The following is a 16,959-nucleotide window of genomic DNA, read 5'->3' as shown; positions in this document are numbered from 1 at the left end:
AACCCTAGTATTCTCTTAGGACTGTAAGAACTGCAAGTTTGTTCCTGAAAATTTGGAGGACTTGATGAAATATACAAATGATTGAACAAGTAGATGGAGTTCATTTATTTGTTAATTCAACAAATAGTTATTGAGTTCCTACTATGTGCCAAGTACCATGCTAGGAGCTGGGAATGTTAGTGAACCCAGACTCGGTCCCTGTTATGAGACAGATGTACATGTAAGCAGCTGATTAGAATTCAGAGTGAAAACTGTTTAGGAAAGTTTTAAGCACAGCAATCTGTCAAAGATACAGACCAAGAAATTTTAGTAAAAAGGTGGAACAATCCTACTATCTATTTATTTATTTATTTGTTTCCCCCAAAGCCCAGTAGATAGTTGTATGTCATAGTTGCACATCCTTCTAGTTGCTGTATGTGGGATGTGGCCTCAGCATGGCCGGAGAAACGGTGCCTTGGTGCGCGCCCGGGATCCGAACCCAGGCCGCCAGCAGCAGAGCGTGCGCACTTAACCGCTAAGCCATGGGGCTGGCCCACTATCTATTTAATTCAACAAAGAACATTTGTAGCAAATTTTTAGAGATTGCTGAAGCTCCATAAAACACAGCATTTGTATATTGTAGTCTTCTACAAACCATAGGTGATGAAAAGCAAAATGGTCTGAATAAAAACCAGATGGATGGAGGAACTGATTATTTAATATTTATTCAATGACAATATATGATAAGGACTGTGACTCATAGCAAAAACCAGATTAAGAGTTCATCTGATTTCTTTTTGGCTGATTTTCCCTCCCTAGGGTAAAGAGTTGTTATAAATCTTTGCCTTGTTGCTCACGTTGGCTAACCAGTCAGTCACAAATATTGCACATCTATTATGTCCCAGGCACTGAGCAAGAGAATAGTGTTCCTATCTTCAGGGTATTTCCTGTCTAGCGGGGATAACCTATGTCATAGAAGTTATTACCAATGGGGTGTAAGCTCCATGAAGGCAGGGCCTTGTCTTGTTGTTTTGTTCACTGCTCTATCACCAGAACCTAGAATTGCTGATATGCAGTAGGTTTCTCTGTAAAAACTTATTGTTTATAATTCTTAAGGTGTAATATAGGCTACAGCCTAGACTGTAAGGATCAGGGGAAGTTTCCCTGAGGAAGCGATGTTTAAACTGGAACTTGAAAAGAAAACAGGCAGAAAGAAAGGAGAGGAATAGATTCCTATCATACTCTGTACTTTCCCTGCACTTACCACACTTCAATTGGAATCGATTATTTCATTATCTAGCTTCACTGTAAGTTTTGGAAGGTCAGGGACCAAGTCTATTTGTCAACAGACTCCCTGAATCCCTGGAACCTAGTACATAATAGGGACTTCCCAATGAATCAAATAATTTTTGAGAAGGAAATTCAAACATGTAGTATCTGCCAGTAGTATAATTACAGCATCAGGAGAGGCTGTAATTTAATACCATATGCACAAGAATCTGATTAAGAATAAGAACATATTTACCTGTCATAAATCTTGGCAATTCTCAGTTCTCCTCTTCCCTTTCGCAAACTTATTCTCGTTGTTGAAGCGTGAGCCAGAATGTGTCCCCCAATGGGTTTTTTGGGGTCTGCCTGAAAACTGAATTAATAAAACACCTTTTCAGGTTTCATCATATAGGCTATATAAAGTAATATCTACAATTACAAGGCAACTTTTCTGTGGAGGATGGCAGGGGGTGGGGTAGGTGCGTGTTCTAAACAAACAGAGGCTTGTTCATAAACTATAGAGTGGAGTAGGGTTTGGAGCTGCTATATACCCCATTGCCATCCCATTCAGGCTTCTGAGATTCTTATGATAAATAGTTCACGTTCTGTTTGATTTTTTTACAAAGAAAAAACACAAATAAAACATTATTCACTGTCTTAGAATAGCTCTTGGGGTTAAGCAATTTTTCTTCTTTACAAAATACAAAGATTGAATTTATTTATTTATTCATTCACTCATATCAGAAATATTTATTAACAGCCTACTATGTGCCAAGCACTATTCTAGTCTAATGAATAAGAAATACCCAACCTTCTCTCATGATGCCATGACATAAATGAGAGCAGGTTGAGAACCTCCTTCTTGTTCATTAACTATATGTTGGAAGCCTTCAATGTTGTACTGGTTATGAATTTACAGTGAGAATAATCTTCAAAATACCTTTGTCTTTATCATTGATGCCTCAAGATTATTCTTCTAAAATAGGATACAGAAAAGATAAGCTCTTACTATGTCTGATCATATAGATTCAAAAAATATATTATGATTACAAAGTAGTTACAAATATTATTGACACTCATCTTGAGAGATATACTCACTAGGGGACTAACACTCACTTGTCAGGAAGTGAAAGGTTCTCAGTGAGCCTTAATAGTGAGCACTTCCAAATAGCCTAGGTGCAAAAAATCCTCAACAAAATACTAGCAAACCGAATCCAGCAGCATATAAATGGGATTATACACCATGACCAAGTAGGATTTATTCTAGGAATGTAAGAGTGGTTCAACATGGGAAAATCATCAATGTTCTATACCATATCAATAGAATGAAGGAAAAAATCCACACGATATTCTCAACTGTTTCAGAAGAAAACCTAGGCTTTGAAATCACTGATAAAGTGAACTGAACATAAACAGGTTATACTTGATCAAAATAAACTGTGAGATAGCATAATAGCCTCAGCTCTGGGAGAATATAGTTACAAGTCAATTCAAATTCTGCTTGCTCCAGGAAGGTGTTCAGGATTTTGGTTACTCTAAGCATGAGGCTTGGTGTAGTGAGGATGTGGCTGACTGACATGAGATTAAATAGATTGTGGGTTGGTGGGGACAAGAAGCTCTCTGGTAAAGAAGTCTGCTAATATGAACTGCTGCTTGCTTAAATGGCTCAGAGGTTAGGACCAGAAGATCCCTGGCTGAGGTTGGATAGGATTGGTTAAGATTCAGCAGATCCATGGTGGGAACAAGGACAGAGAGTTAGTTTTGGAGTAAACCACTTTTAAGAAAGTAGCAGCCAGGCAGTTGAGACTGATGGCAATTAAGAATTTGGAAGGCTGGGTTGCTTACTCAGGCAGCTGAACAGGTGGTAAAGCAATAAAACCATCTCAGTCGGATGAAATAGCTAGAAGTGAATTGTCTCTATAATGCTTATAGATCAATGCCACTATTTTTAATGGAATGGCTCAAAACTTTCCAGTCACCCTACATTATGGGTGGCTCTTCAGGGTCTTAAAAGAATCCTATATTCTATATAGATGGGCTGCTTGAGGCTCTGATGATATTCTCAACTGGGCTGTGAACTCTGAACTTCCAAACACTATATTTATGCTTCTCTAATGCACTTTTCATGTTCTGCCTTTAGTGCTGTTATCATTCACATATATTTCCCCTCAATCCCTCTCCTATTACCTGTCAGTAAGCTCCTTAAGGGCAGACGACATGGTATTTAGCTTATCAGCTACAGTGAGTACTCAAAATATTTTTTGAACTTAAGATATGGAAGTTACAAAAATACCAAGGAGAATATTGGACTGCAGAAATATTGGTGCTTTCACAGAGGGTGGACCAGTTAGAAATTTCTATCAGGAGGAGACAAGAAAGGATAGTCAGGGTTAGCTATATGAGCAGAGAGAAGTTTTAACAGCTTTGTTACTGCTTCTCACACATGGCCTCTCAATACTGCTTAGTAATTCTCCTATATGAGCATGGTTAGCTTCACCTCCCCTTTTCCAAACCTTCAATAATCTCCTTGAGCTCCTTTTTCCATTCTTGTTCCCTCACCTCGGATGACATTGCTTGCTTCTTCACAAAGAAAATGAGTGCTCTCATGAAGAAGCTCCCTCAACTTCCCCTTCTTTCTACTGGCTACCTACATACTTATCTACAGTTGTACTCATTCTTCCTCCTTCCTTCTCAAACTTCTTTTCTTTTTTCTTATTTCAGCAAGTCCTCTTATACCTCGATGGCTTTGCACACATGATTCCCTCTGAAACGAAAGCCCCTTTCCCACTCTTTGTTCATTTAGCTCCTATTCACTCACCAAGCCTCATCCCTTCTTGGAAACCTTGCCTGATCCCCTGACACAGAGTAGAGTCTGTCTCCTCTATGCTCTCATACCACTGTGTATGTTCCTATATTAAAGTACACTACATGGTAATTTAAATTCATGGGTCTCAATTCTCCACTATACTCTAAATCCTTGTTTTTCTTTGTAACTCCAGTGCCTAGAAAAGTGCCTATAATATAGAATATACTCCAAAATTATTGTTGAATGAATATAGAGGAGAAGACAATTTGGGCCTCCCTGGTCTAGATCCTTTTGGACACAGATTTATGACATGTTTTCAAAGAAGCTGTAATTAAATGAAATTTTAAAGGGGGTTGTGACAGAAAAGCAAATAAAAGGAAATAGGATTTCCCCCTAATGAAGTAATCCCCGCCTACAGATAATCTAAAGAAGAGTAGGAAGAGTGACATCAGCATCATGGCAGAGTAAGCAGTTCCCTTAGTCTCTCCCCTCTAAGTTACAACCAAACGGACATTCATTAACCAACAGAGGATATCCTACAAAGCACAACAGGACATCTGAGAGATCCACACAGCCATATATCTGAAGGTAGGGGTACTGGATCCCCAGGAAGCAGTGGAAGAAGATGAGTAGATCCTCTCCCCCTCCCCAGCGGCAGCAATCTAGGTTGCAGGTCCTCACACAGCAGCCAGTGGCAACTGTAAGAGGATGCAGGGGAGCAGGCAGGCCTGTGCACCAACACTTTTGCTTTTGGAGTTGCAGCCCGACCTGCAGGAACACTCCACACCAAGTGGCATGGCTCAGCCACCGTGTGGGAGACCCCACCAAGCACAGCAGCCCAGGTGAACGCCTGTGAGCACAAAGCAGGCCCACACACACATGAAAGAAAGCGTCCCTCCCCTCTCACCTAGCACCCCAGCTCTGCTGGTCCCTGGCCAAGGCAGTGGATCTGCACCACAGTGCCTGTGTGTGTGTGTGACCTGCCAAATGGCTGAAGCCAGTGGGCAAACAAAGACGAGCCCTATTGTCACAACTTCCAAAAGACATGGTGGGTTCAGAAAACAGAGCTCCTGCCCGTCCCCACAGTGGTGGCAGGTAGAATCTGCAATCTGATACTACCACTATGCACCAGCAAAGGATCACTTCATCAAACACCCTGAAGAACTACACTAACACTCCAGAGCAGAAGGAAAATGACAAATCTCCAAAAACCAACCCTGAAGTCACAGAAATTTAAAATCTAAATGACAGAGAATTCAAAATAGTTGTCATAAAGAAACTCAACAAGTTACAAGAAAACTCAGAGAGACAGTTCAGTGAACTCAGGAATAAAATTAATGAGCAGAAGGAATTTTTCACAAAAGACATTGAAACTCTAAAAAAAAAAAAAGAAAACCAAACAAATTCTGGAGATGAAGAACAAAATGAAGGAGATAAAAAAACAATCTAGAAACCTTAAAAAACAGAGCTGACGTTATAGAGGACAGAATTAGTAAGTTAGAGGACAGAAATACACAAATGCTTTAGGTGGAGGAGGAGAGAGAACTAAGACTTAAAAAAAATGAAGAACTTCTTTGAGACATATCCAACTCAATTAGGAAATGCAACATAAGGATTATAGGTATTCCAGAAGGAGATGTGAGGGAGAAAGGAGCAGAGAGCTTGTTCAAAGAAATAATAGCTGAGAATTTTCCAAACCTGGGGAAGAAACTGGACTTACAAATACATGAAGCCAAGAGAACTCCTAATTACATCAATGCAAAAAGAACTTCTCCAAGGCATATAATAGTAAAACTGGCAAAAGTCAATGACGAAGAAAAAATATTAAGGGCAGCAAGGCAGAAGAGAAGAATCTCCAAAGGAACCCCTATCAGAGTTTCAGTGGATTTCTCAGCAGAAACCTTCCAGGCTAGGAGAGATTGGAATGATATATTCAAAATACTGAAAGACAAAAACTTTCAGCCAATAATACTCTATCCAGCGAAACTCTCCTTCAGATATGATGGAGAAATAAAAACTTTCCCAGATAAACAAAAGCTGAGGGAGTTCATTGTCACTAGACCTCCCTTACAAGAAATGGTCAAGGATGCCCTCATACCTGAAACAAAAAGGCAAAGGTTTACAAAGCCTTGAGCAAGGAGATAGACAGACAGACAAAATCAGAAAATTGCAGCTCTCTATCAGAACAGGTTAGCAAAGAATTATGACATAAAACATAAAGGGAAAGAAAGTATCAAAAATAACTATAAACACTTCATTTTAATCACAGACTCACAACCCAAAACAGAATAATTTGTGACAACAATAACTTAGAAGGGGAAGAGGAAAGGGATGGACCCTGCTTAGGCTAATGGAGAGAAGAGGCTATCAGAAAAGGGACTATCTCATCTATGAGATCTTTTATACAAACCTCATGGTAACCACTAAACAAAAAACCAGAGCAGAGACACAAATCATAAATAAAGAAAAAACTGAGAAAACCATCACAGAAAACCACCAAACTGAAATGGCAGTCAGAAATACAAGGGAAGAGAAACAAGGGAAATATAGAACAACTGGAAAACAAGAGATAAAATGGCAGTATTAAGCCCTCATATATCGATAACCACTCAAAATGTAAATGGACTGAATTCTCCAATCAAAAGACACAGAGTTGCTGGATGGATTAAAAAACAAGACCTAACAATATGCTGCCTCCAGGCAACACATCTCAGCTCTAAAGACAAACACAGGCTCAGAGTGAAGGGATGGAAGTTGATACTCCAAGCAAATGGCAAGCAAAAGAAAGCAGGTCTTGCCATACTTATATCAGACAAAGCAGACTTCAAGATAAAAAAGGCAATGAGAGACAAAGAGGGGCAGAATATAATGATAAAAGGGACATTCCACCAAGAGAACAGAACACTTATGAATATATATGCACCTAACACAGGAGAACCAAAGTATATAAAGCAACTATTAACAGATCTAAAGGGAGAAATTAACAGCAAGACAATAATAGTAGGGGACCTCCACGCCCACTTACATCAATAGACAGATCATCCAGACAGAAAGTCAACAAGGAAATAGCGGACTTAAATGAAACACTAGACCACATGGATTTAATAGATATATATAGACCATTCCATCCCAAAACAGCAGAATACACATTCTTCTCAAGTGCACATGGAACATTCTCAAAGATCGACCATATGTTGGGAAACAAGGCAAGCCTCAATAAATTTAAGAAGGTTGAAATCATATCAAGCATCTTTTCTGACCACAATGCTATGAAACTAGAAATCAACTACAAGAAAAAAGCTGGGAAAGTCACAAATATGTGGAGACTAAACAACATGCTACTGAACAACCACTGGATCAATGAAGAAATCAAAGGAGAAATTAAAAAATACCTGGAGACAAATGAAAATGAAAATACATCATACCAACTCTTATGGGATGCAGCAAAAGCAGTTCTAAGAGTGAAATTCATAGCAATACAGGCCCACCTCAACAAACAAGAGAAATCTCTAATAAGTAATCTTAAACTATACCTAACAGAACTAGAAAAAGAAGAACAAACAAAGCCAAAAGTCAGCAGAATGAGGGAAATAATAAAAATTAGAGCAGAAATAAATGAAATAGAGACCAAAGAAAAAACAGTAGAAAGGATCAATGAAATTAAGAGTTGGTTCTTTGAGAAGATAAACAAAATTGACAAACCCTTAGCCAGACTCACTAAGAAAAAAAGAGAGAAGGCTCAAATAAAATTAAAAATGAAAGAGGAGAAATTACAATGGATACCACAGAAATACAAAGGATTATAAGAGAATACTATGAAAACTATATGCCAACAAGTTGGATAACCTAGTAGAAATGGATAAATTCTTAGACTCATACAACCTCCCAAAACTGAATCAAGAAGAAATAGAGAATCTGAATAGACAAATCACAAGTAAAGAAATTGAAACAGTAATCAAAAACCTCCCAGAAAACAAAAGTCCAGGACCAGATGGCTTCTCTGGAGAATTCTACCAAACATTCAAAGAAGACTTAATGTCAATCCTTCTCAAACTATTCCAAAAAATTGAAGAAGATGGAACACTTCCTAACTCCTTGTATGAGGCCAACATTACCCTGATACCAAAACCGGACAAGGACAACACAAAGAAGGAAAACTACAGGCCAATATCACTGATGAACATAGATGCAAAAATCCTCAACAAAATATTGGGAACCCAAATACAGCAATACATTAAAAGGATCATACACCATGACCAAGTGGGATTTATACTAGGGATGCAGGGATGGTTCAACATCTGCAAATCAATGAATGTGATACACCACATTAACAAAATGAGGAATAAAAACCACATGATCATCTCAATAGATGCAGAGAAAGCATTTGACAAGATCTAACATCCATTTATGATAAAAACTGTCAATAAAATGGGTATAGAGGGAAAGTACCTCAACATAATAAAGGCCATATATGACAAACCCACAGCCAACATCATACTCAACAGTGAAAAACTGAAAGCCATCCCTCTGAGCACAGGAACAAGACAAAGGTGCCCACTCTCACCACTCCTATTCAACATAGTACTGGAGATTTTGGCCAGAGAAATTAGGCAAGAAAAAGAAATAAAATGTACCCAAATTGGAAAGGAAGAAGTGAAACTCTCACTGTTTGCGGACGACATGATCCAGTATATGTAAAACCCTAAAGAATCCACCAGAAAACTATTAGAAATAATCAACAACTACAGCAAAGTTGCAGGGTACAAAATCAACTTACAAAAATCAGTTGCATTTCTACACACCAATAATGAACTATCAGAAAGAGAACTCAAGAATACAATCTCATTTACAATTGCAACAAAAAGAATAAAATACCTAGGAAGAAATTTAACCAAGGAGGTGAAAGACCTATACACTGAAAACTATAAGACATTATTGAAAGAAATTGAAGATGACATAAAGAAATGGAAAGTTATTCCATGCACATGGATTGGAAGAATAAACATAGTTGAAATGTCCATATTACCTAAAGCAATCTACAGATTCAATGCAATCCCAATCAGAATCCCAATGACATTCTTCACAGAAATAGAACAAAGAATCCTAAAATTTATATGGAACAACAAAAGACCCTGAATAGCTCAAGAAATCCTGAGAAAAAAAGAATAAAGCTGGAGGCATCACAATCCTTGACTTCAAAATATACTACAAAGCTATAGTAATCAAAACAGCATGGTACTGGCACAAAAACAGACACACAGATCAATGGACAGAATTGCGAGCCCAGAAATAAAACCACACATCTACGGACAGCTAATCTTTGACAAAGGAGCCAAAAACACATAATGAAGAAAGGAAAGTCTCTTCAATAAATGGGATTGGGAAATCTGGACAGACGCATGTGAAAGAATGAAAGTAGACCATTATCTTATGCCATACACAAAAATTAACTCAAAATGGATTAAAGACTTGAATGTAAGACCTGAAAGCATAAAACTCCTAGAAGAAAATATAGGCAGTACACTCTTTGACATCAGTCTTCGCAGCATCTTTTTAATACCACATCTACTCAGGCATGGGAAATAAGAAAAAATAAACAAATGGGATTATATCAGACTAAAGAGCTTCTGCAAGGCAAAGGAAACCATGAACAAAACAAAAAGACAAGCCACCAGCTGGGAGAAAATATTTGCAAATCATATACCAGACAAGGGGTTAACTTCCAAAATATATAAAGAACTCATACAACTCAACAACGAACAACCTGATCAAAAAATGGGCAGAGGATATGAACAGACATTTTTCCAAAGAAGATATACAGATGGCCAACAGGCACATGAAAATATGTTCAACATCACTAATTAGTAGGGAAATGCAAATAAAAACTACAATGAGATATCACCTTACACCTGTTAGAATGGCTATAATTACCAAAACAAAAAAATAACAAATGTTGGAGAGGATATGGAGAAAAGGGAACCCTCATACGCTGCTGGTGGGAATGCAAACTGGTGCAGCCACTACAGAAAACAGTATGGAGATTTCTCAAAAAATTAAAAATAGAAATACCATACGTTCCAGCTATCCCACTACTGGGTATTTATCCAAAGAACTTGAAATCAACAATACAAAGAGACTTATGCACCCCTGTGTTCATTGCAGCATTATTCACAATAGCCAAGATGTGGAAGCAACCCAAGTGCCCATCAACTAATGAATGGATAAAGAAGATGTGGTATATATATATACAATGGAATACTACTCAGCTGTAAAAAAAGACAAAATCATCCCATTTGCAACAACATGGATGGACTTTGAGGGTATCATGTTAAGTGAAATAAGCCAGACAGAGAAAGACATACACTGCATGATTTCACTCATATGTGAAAGATTAACAAACGCATGGATAAAGAGAATAGATTAGTGGTTACCAGAGGGGTAGGGGGTTGGGGGGAGAGTGAAAGGGGTAAAGGGGCACATATATATGGTGACGGATCAAAATTAGACTATTGGTGGTGAGCACGATGCAGTCTATACAGAAACTGAAAAATAATAATGTACACCTGGAAATTACACAATGTTATAAAGCATTGTGACCTCAATAAAATAATTGAAAAAAAAATAAAGAGTAGGAAGCTGGAGCTTCTAGATACATAGCCATGTTTTTTTCTTAACAAACTATTGTTTGCTGTTACTAATGTGGTACCTCATGCACAAAAGTGAGCAGGTACGACTGCTTGTCACTGATTACTCTAGGTGAACAGCCTCAATGTTTAGAATGTCATCTCCAAAAGGAGATGATTTTAAAAGAACTAAATTGGGAAATAAATTATAAGATTTAAATTATAAGTGCCAAGAAAACATATAGGGAAGATATTATGGGGAGAAAAAAAGTCCTCAAAAATGACTAATAAACTAAGAGTTATACTTAATCAAAATAGATTGCAACATAGCAAAACAACCTTAGCTCTGGGAGAATATCAAACCAATTCAAATTTTACTTGCTTCATCAAGGTATTCAGGATTCTGTGTAGAATTTTGTGTAGAATTTGTGGCTCTTAACCTTTCTTATAGGTCACTAACACTTTGATAATTTAATAAAAGATATAGACTCTCCCCCAGAAAAATGCACATATGTACACATACAAAAATTTTCATGTAAGTTTAGGAGATTCATGATTTTTACCCTCTCTGGTGTGATGAGTATTCATAATAATAACAACCACCAAGATTTATTGCATCCTTACTATGTTGCAAACACTCTTATAACTCATCTAATTATTTCCCTTTGCTTAGATTCCATATTTAGTAAATAACTTTGGATTAAAATTTGGATTCCTATAGAGGTCTGCCTACAGGGAGAGAATGCACTGGTCAAGGAACCTCAAATGTAGTTACATTTTTCATTATCAGTAAACTGGCCCTCTGATCTTTCGTTGAGTCTTACGAGCTTGATTAATGTGAGTCTGCCCCCAAGAGAAGGATTGGTTCTCAGTAGGCTGACCAAATCAAATCTCTGCCTATAAGGCTGAAGGGCCTGAGCTCTGGTCAATTCACCAGGGTAATGGATATGTCCTTGCAAAGCCTCTCAAATGACAGCATGCCAACATTTCCCCAGGCATATACAGCCCTGATGTACTGCGTGGTGTATGAGCTTTGGAGTTAGACCTGGGTTCAAATTTTAACTTATCAGCCAGCCATGTGACCTCAGGAAAATTGTTTAACCATTCCAAGTGTCTGTTTCTTTGTTTTAAATGGGGATAATAACTGTACCTAACTGGTAGGATAGTTGTGAGAATAAAATGAAATAATTTAGGTAAGGCATTAGCCTAGTGACTTTATTATTATCTGCTTTCCTAATTCTGACTCAAACACTTACAATCTATGTCACCTTGGGATAGTACTTACCTTTATGAATTTCAGTTTCTTTAACTGTGAAATGGGAACAAAAAGACCGTACGTCTTAGGGCTGTTGTGAGGATTCAAGATATATTTAATATAACTTGTTGGGAGTCTACTACATGCCAGGAACTATGCCAGGTTGTTTATATACATTAGCTCTACCCTTACAGTAATCTTGGCACACAAGAAATACTCAAAAAATGGTAACTAATATTATTTAACTAAATGATTCAGTTAAAACAACCACTCTTTCAGTGACATATAGACCAAGAAACTCTTCTTAAAGTTCCTTTGAACTTCCTGAGTATTCTAGCAGTTATAACCAAGTCTTGAGTAAAGTACAAGAAGGTGTAATAGCATTCCACATTCTTTTAGCGGGCTTTAATTTACTTCTATTTCTGACCAAGTAAAACAGCTTCAGAAAACCGCCCACACCCCTCCTTTAGCCTAGTCTCTTATTTCTCCTTCTTTTATATTTTCTTCTCCTCTTCTTTCCTCCTTTCCTCGGGATGGGGGAGTACGATGAGAAGGAGGAAGAGATGGGGGTGGATATTAGGAATAAAGAGGGGCCAGGAAAGATTGTTTCCTTAATCCCCGTCTTGTTGAACAGGATACAGCATATTATATTGTTGAGGGTAAGACCCAGAACAGCCTGACCTCCAAACTTCAAATTAGGTGCAAGGGTCATGAAGTATAGGATTATGGTGATGGGAGGGCAGGTGATATTTTTCTGGGAGTGGGATGGGGAGGGTAGCACAGGGAGGCTAAAAGAGCATCAACTTTGAAGTCAAAGATACCTGGGTTCAAATCTGGGCTTCTGTTTTTTAATTGTGTGAAGGAGCAAGTACTAAGTCCTCTGAGCCTCTGTTTCTTCCTTTACAAATTAGGAATATTAATAGTATCTACCTCAAATACTGGTTGGAGCGGGGACCTTGAGGGGCCTGGGCAAGTGTAACCTTGTGGGACAACTGGCATTCTTGGTACTTTTGACTTGCTAAGGGGTAAGCTTACAGAGGGAATTTTTGAGAAGGGGTCCATTGAGGAGAGAAAGGCTGAGTGAACATGCCCAAGAATAAGGAGAATGCTTTGAGATTAGGGGAAGATAGAGAAGAGTACTGCCAAAAGAGAAGAATGTTGGAGAAAGAGAAGAGATGGCTTAAAAAAGGGGTATGTTTAAGAAGTTTTATTAAGTAATCCCCCCCTCCTGTTTCCTTCCAAAATATGCAGAAAAACCTATACTTTATTCAAAAATTTGAAGATGGAATTCTGGGGGATTTTTGGTGGGAGGGGATGTAGCAACATACTGAGATTGGCTTCATAGAAAGGACAGGGAGGCCCAAGGAGGCTGAGTTATGCTGGGGTGACATGAGAATTGCATAAGATGATGCATGAAAGCATCTGGCACATGGTAAGCAATCAATAAAAATAAGTTCTCTTAATTTTGAGGGGGAGGAAAATGAAGTTCAAATAGTTTAAATGATTTGCACAAGGTCATCATGCTAGAGACCTTGGTTTAACGTTTTTTCTCTAACCATATTGCCTCTTAATTTATGCTAATGATGTTGAATCAGTAGGTGACATCCTTAGAGAATAAACTGACTGTACATTTACAAGACGGCAAATGTTCTATGATGACTTTTTGTTTTAGCAAAACAAATACACAAATGAAGTAGGTGGCAGCATCATGGTCTTATTTGTTGCTCATCTTATTATTTGCCCTGGTGTGGAGCTTTACAGGCTGATACTTTGACTTTTTATCTCCAGGCCTCCGTCAACTGGATCACTCTAATTCTAAAAGCTGTATCTGTAAGCCTTATCTAGGAGCTACTGCTCTGCTGTGTCATACGGCAGCTCCTCGCCTCTATAATTTTGTTCCTTTTTAATACGATGTGCCATCAAGTATAATGCATGGGATATAAACCTCAATTATTGTCAGTGTACTTGGGGACTCATACCAATTATAGTGATATTTCTCTGACAGGCCCCAGGCGAGCTGCAGCTTAGAGTTCCTCAACACTGAGAAGCAAAGATATTTTCCTTATGGGAGGTTTTCTAACAGCATTTGAAATCTTTTAGTTTAAAACTGTCCTGGTTTTTTCCATTTAGATGTGGCAATTTATGTGCTTTATATGAATACATGCATTTAATTTGTATTGTTATAATTTAATATACTTTAGAATATACTAATTATAGTGAAACTAGTTTCCTTACAACTTGGCTAGATGGAGCAGATGATACTTCAAAGCAGATTCACCCAGCAAAAATACTAGCCTTTGTTACCTTCTCTGGCTCTTTACTTAGCTCACTTCATTATAAATCTGCGCCCCCTCCAATTCCTTCAATTATTTCCTTTCTGTCACCTCTCTATTTCTCCTTTCCTTGTCTTATTGGAGTCAATTCCAAATGGTTTTACTGTTTTTTAAACTTTCTAGAAATATAAGAAAAAGAACGCCCATCTGACCTAATTTCCACTGATTTCCTTTGCCTTCTAACTCTAGCTCGACAGTTGGCCTCTTCAATGTTCCCTCCCCACACCTGAAGAAAGAACATTGCTCTTTAACTTGTACTGTTTCATTTGAATGCAACCCACTTCCTCCCTCTGAGCCAATGAGTCATTTTATCTTTTTAAAGCGAGCCTTAAAAATCTTCCCTTTCTCTTCAGTTTAAAATAATTCTCTTTGTGAAGTACTTCATGCCCTGTGTATGAAAGATAGCCTATAAAACAGAGAAGATTGCTTAACCACTCAAGGACTACAATGTGTGACCCACCAAGACTTTAAAATTTTGAGTTAAATGGACATCATTTATTTTTCTTCTTTATGGAGGCAAGGCACATGGTGTCTTTTGTTCACTAGTAAATTCCGAGAATCTTGATACATAGTAGATTTTCAATAATATTTATTGGAAGAATAAATGATTGATTTCCCCCTCCTCAATCTTTTTAACTTGCTTAATACTATTTGTGTAGTTAATATTTTTTACTTTGGAATCTCCTGTAATTAAGTAGAAAATACTCATAAAAGCATATTGAAAATGAGAGATATATCAAACTGCAGAAGATGCAGCAATACTCTTAGGGTTAGTTTAAAGAGAGACATTCGTTTCAGTACAACTTACAGAATTTACACTAGCATATGAAATATCTTCTAATATATACAGCAATGACTCATTTATCTGCTGCTATATCACGTATTGACTTGGTTTTAAAGTAGTAAAACTTTATATTGCAACCATCAGAATAATAATTGATTTAAGCAAGAATCTTCAATGGATGCTAAAACCAATGGGTGAAAGCTTATTGCAGAACAAGATATTAACACAAGTCTCAAAGTATCACCCACAAATTTCTTATTAATTAAAAAGGGGAAAAGGTCTTTTACAATGGAGAAATCTTGTGAACACCATCTTAATCACATGATCAAATTTAACATCACTAATAATGGGACAAACTGCCATCATGTGTCCCCTAATATTATATCCCGAGAAGGCTATCATATCGCTTATGTCATTTTTCGGCCAAAAGTGTTTAACATTTTAAACGCTGGAAAAAAAATCAACTCCAAATTGAGGGACATTCTGAAAAACAGTTGGCCTGTGCTCTTCAAAAATGTCAGTGTCATAAAAGTCTAACAGAAGTTGAGGTTCTGATTAAAGGAGACATGACAACTACATGGAATGCTTGATCCTAAACTGATCCTGAATCAAAAACAAAACGAAAATGCAACAGCTACAAAGGACATTAGTGGGACAACTGGAGACACTGGAATACAACTGTATACTAGATGGCACTAGCATGCCAATGTTAAATTTCCTGAATGTGATAATTATATTGTGATTATGCAGGAGAATGTTCTTGTTCTCAGAAGAGATATGCTGAAGTATTAAGAGGTGAAGTGTCATGATGTCTGCAAATAATTCTCAACGGTTCAGGGGAAAAAAACCTCTCAAATGGTTACCAAAAAATATACATATATGTGTGTATATGTATGGAGAAAGAGATTTTACACACATGCATACACACGCACACACAAAAACACGAGAGAGAGAAAAATGTGGCAGAATGTTAACAATTGATGAACCTAGGTGAAAGATAAATGTGTATTCATTGTACTAATCTTGCAACTTTTCTCTGGTTAAAAAATTTTCTAAATAAAAAGTTGTTGAAAAGATCTTTTAAAAAGCAGTATCACGGATTCAGGGTTATTTTGATTGCTTATTCAGATACATAATGCTCAAATTTTTTGATGGTGGTAACCAACCTTTCTTTGCATTTTGTGTTTTCACTATCCTACTTTAGCTCTCCTTACCTTTCCATTCACCATCATCTTTCAAGCAGAGCCATCAACAGATGTGTTATGTGCACAAATACTTCAACAAATTCTGAATATGCCTAGTGTGGAGTGAAATTCTGTTTCTTCAAACAGGAGACTTCTCTCATAGGACCTCTTATAAATATATCTCATTTATATCCTGTAGAGAGCCTGCTTTTTTGTTTTTAGGCTAACAGCTTATCAGTGCAATGGAAGCCATTCATGTATCTGGAATATAGGTTTTTATTTCCCTAGGATCTTTTCCTTATTGTTTTCCAATATCCTTTTAGTCCTAGACAAAAGAAGAGCCCAAAGTATCTCTGAAAATAGTTAAACTATTGCTTTATTTTATAAACAACTAGAGAAAAACAGGTTCTGGATAACAAATAAGTGATATTTGCAATTATGAAGTAATATGCACTGTACAATAAAGTGATTTGTGATATATTTTTGCCCACATTGAGACTGATTATTTTGGAATTATTTTCTGTTCTACACTCTAACTCTCTTGATATTAACCTTTGTGAAATACAAAAGCAGAATATTGGGGCTTACGTCATAGTCGCTCCTGGATCAGCAGTCATCTGATTGGTCACAAACACAGCCACATTATATTCTGCATCAAGAAATAAAATTAAGAAACGAAGATAACGGCAACATAAATATAAAAAGTTCATTGTTTAGATTTCAGAG

General features: G+C 37.3%; 1 protein-coding gene across 1 annotated transcript in view; it reads right to left on the bottom strand.

The window, feature by feature from the left end:
• DMC1 (DNA meiotic recombinase 1) overlaps window positions 1-16,959 on the bottom strand; it is a 47,614-nt gene that overhangs the window by 13,063 nt on the left and 17,592 nt on the right. The window contains exons 12-13 of the mRNA XM_058568360.1: window positions 16,822-16,882; window positions 1,505-1,621 (exon numbers count right to left, since the gene is read on the bottom strand). Of these exons, the coding sequence (XP_058424343.1) occupies window positions 1,505-1,621; window positions 16,822-16,882 (178 nt within the window). The remainder of the gene's footprint in view (window positions 1-1,504; window positions 1,622-16,821; window positions 16,883-16,959) is intronic.

The sequence above is a fragment of the Diceros bicornis genome, chromosome 25 (genome assembly GCF_020826845.1).
Source record: "Diceros bicornis minor isolate mBicDic1 chromosome 25, mDicBic1.mat.cur, whole genome shotgun sequence".
In the NCBI taxonomy this organism is placed as follows: Eukaryota; Metazoa; Chordata; class Mammalia; order Perissodactyla; family Rhinocerotidae; genus Diceros; species Diceros bicornis.
This window is presented reverse-complemented; position numbering and strand designations above follow the sequence as displayed.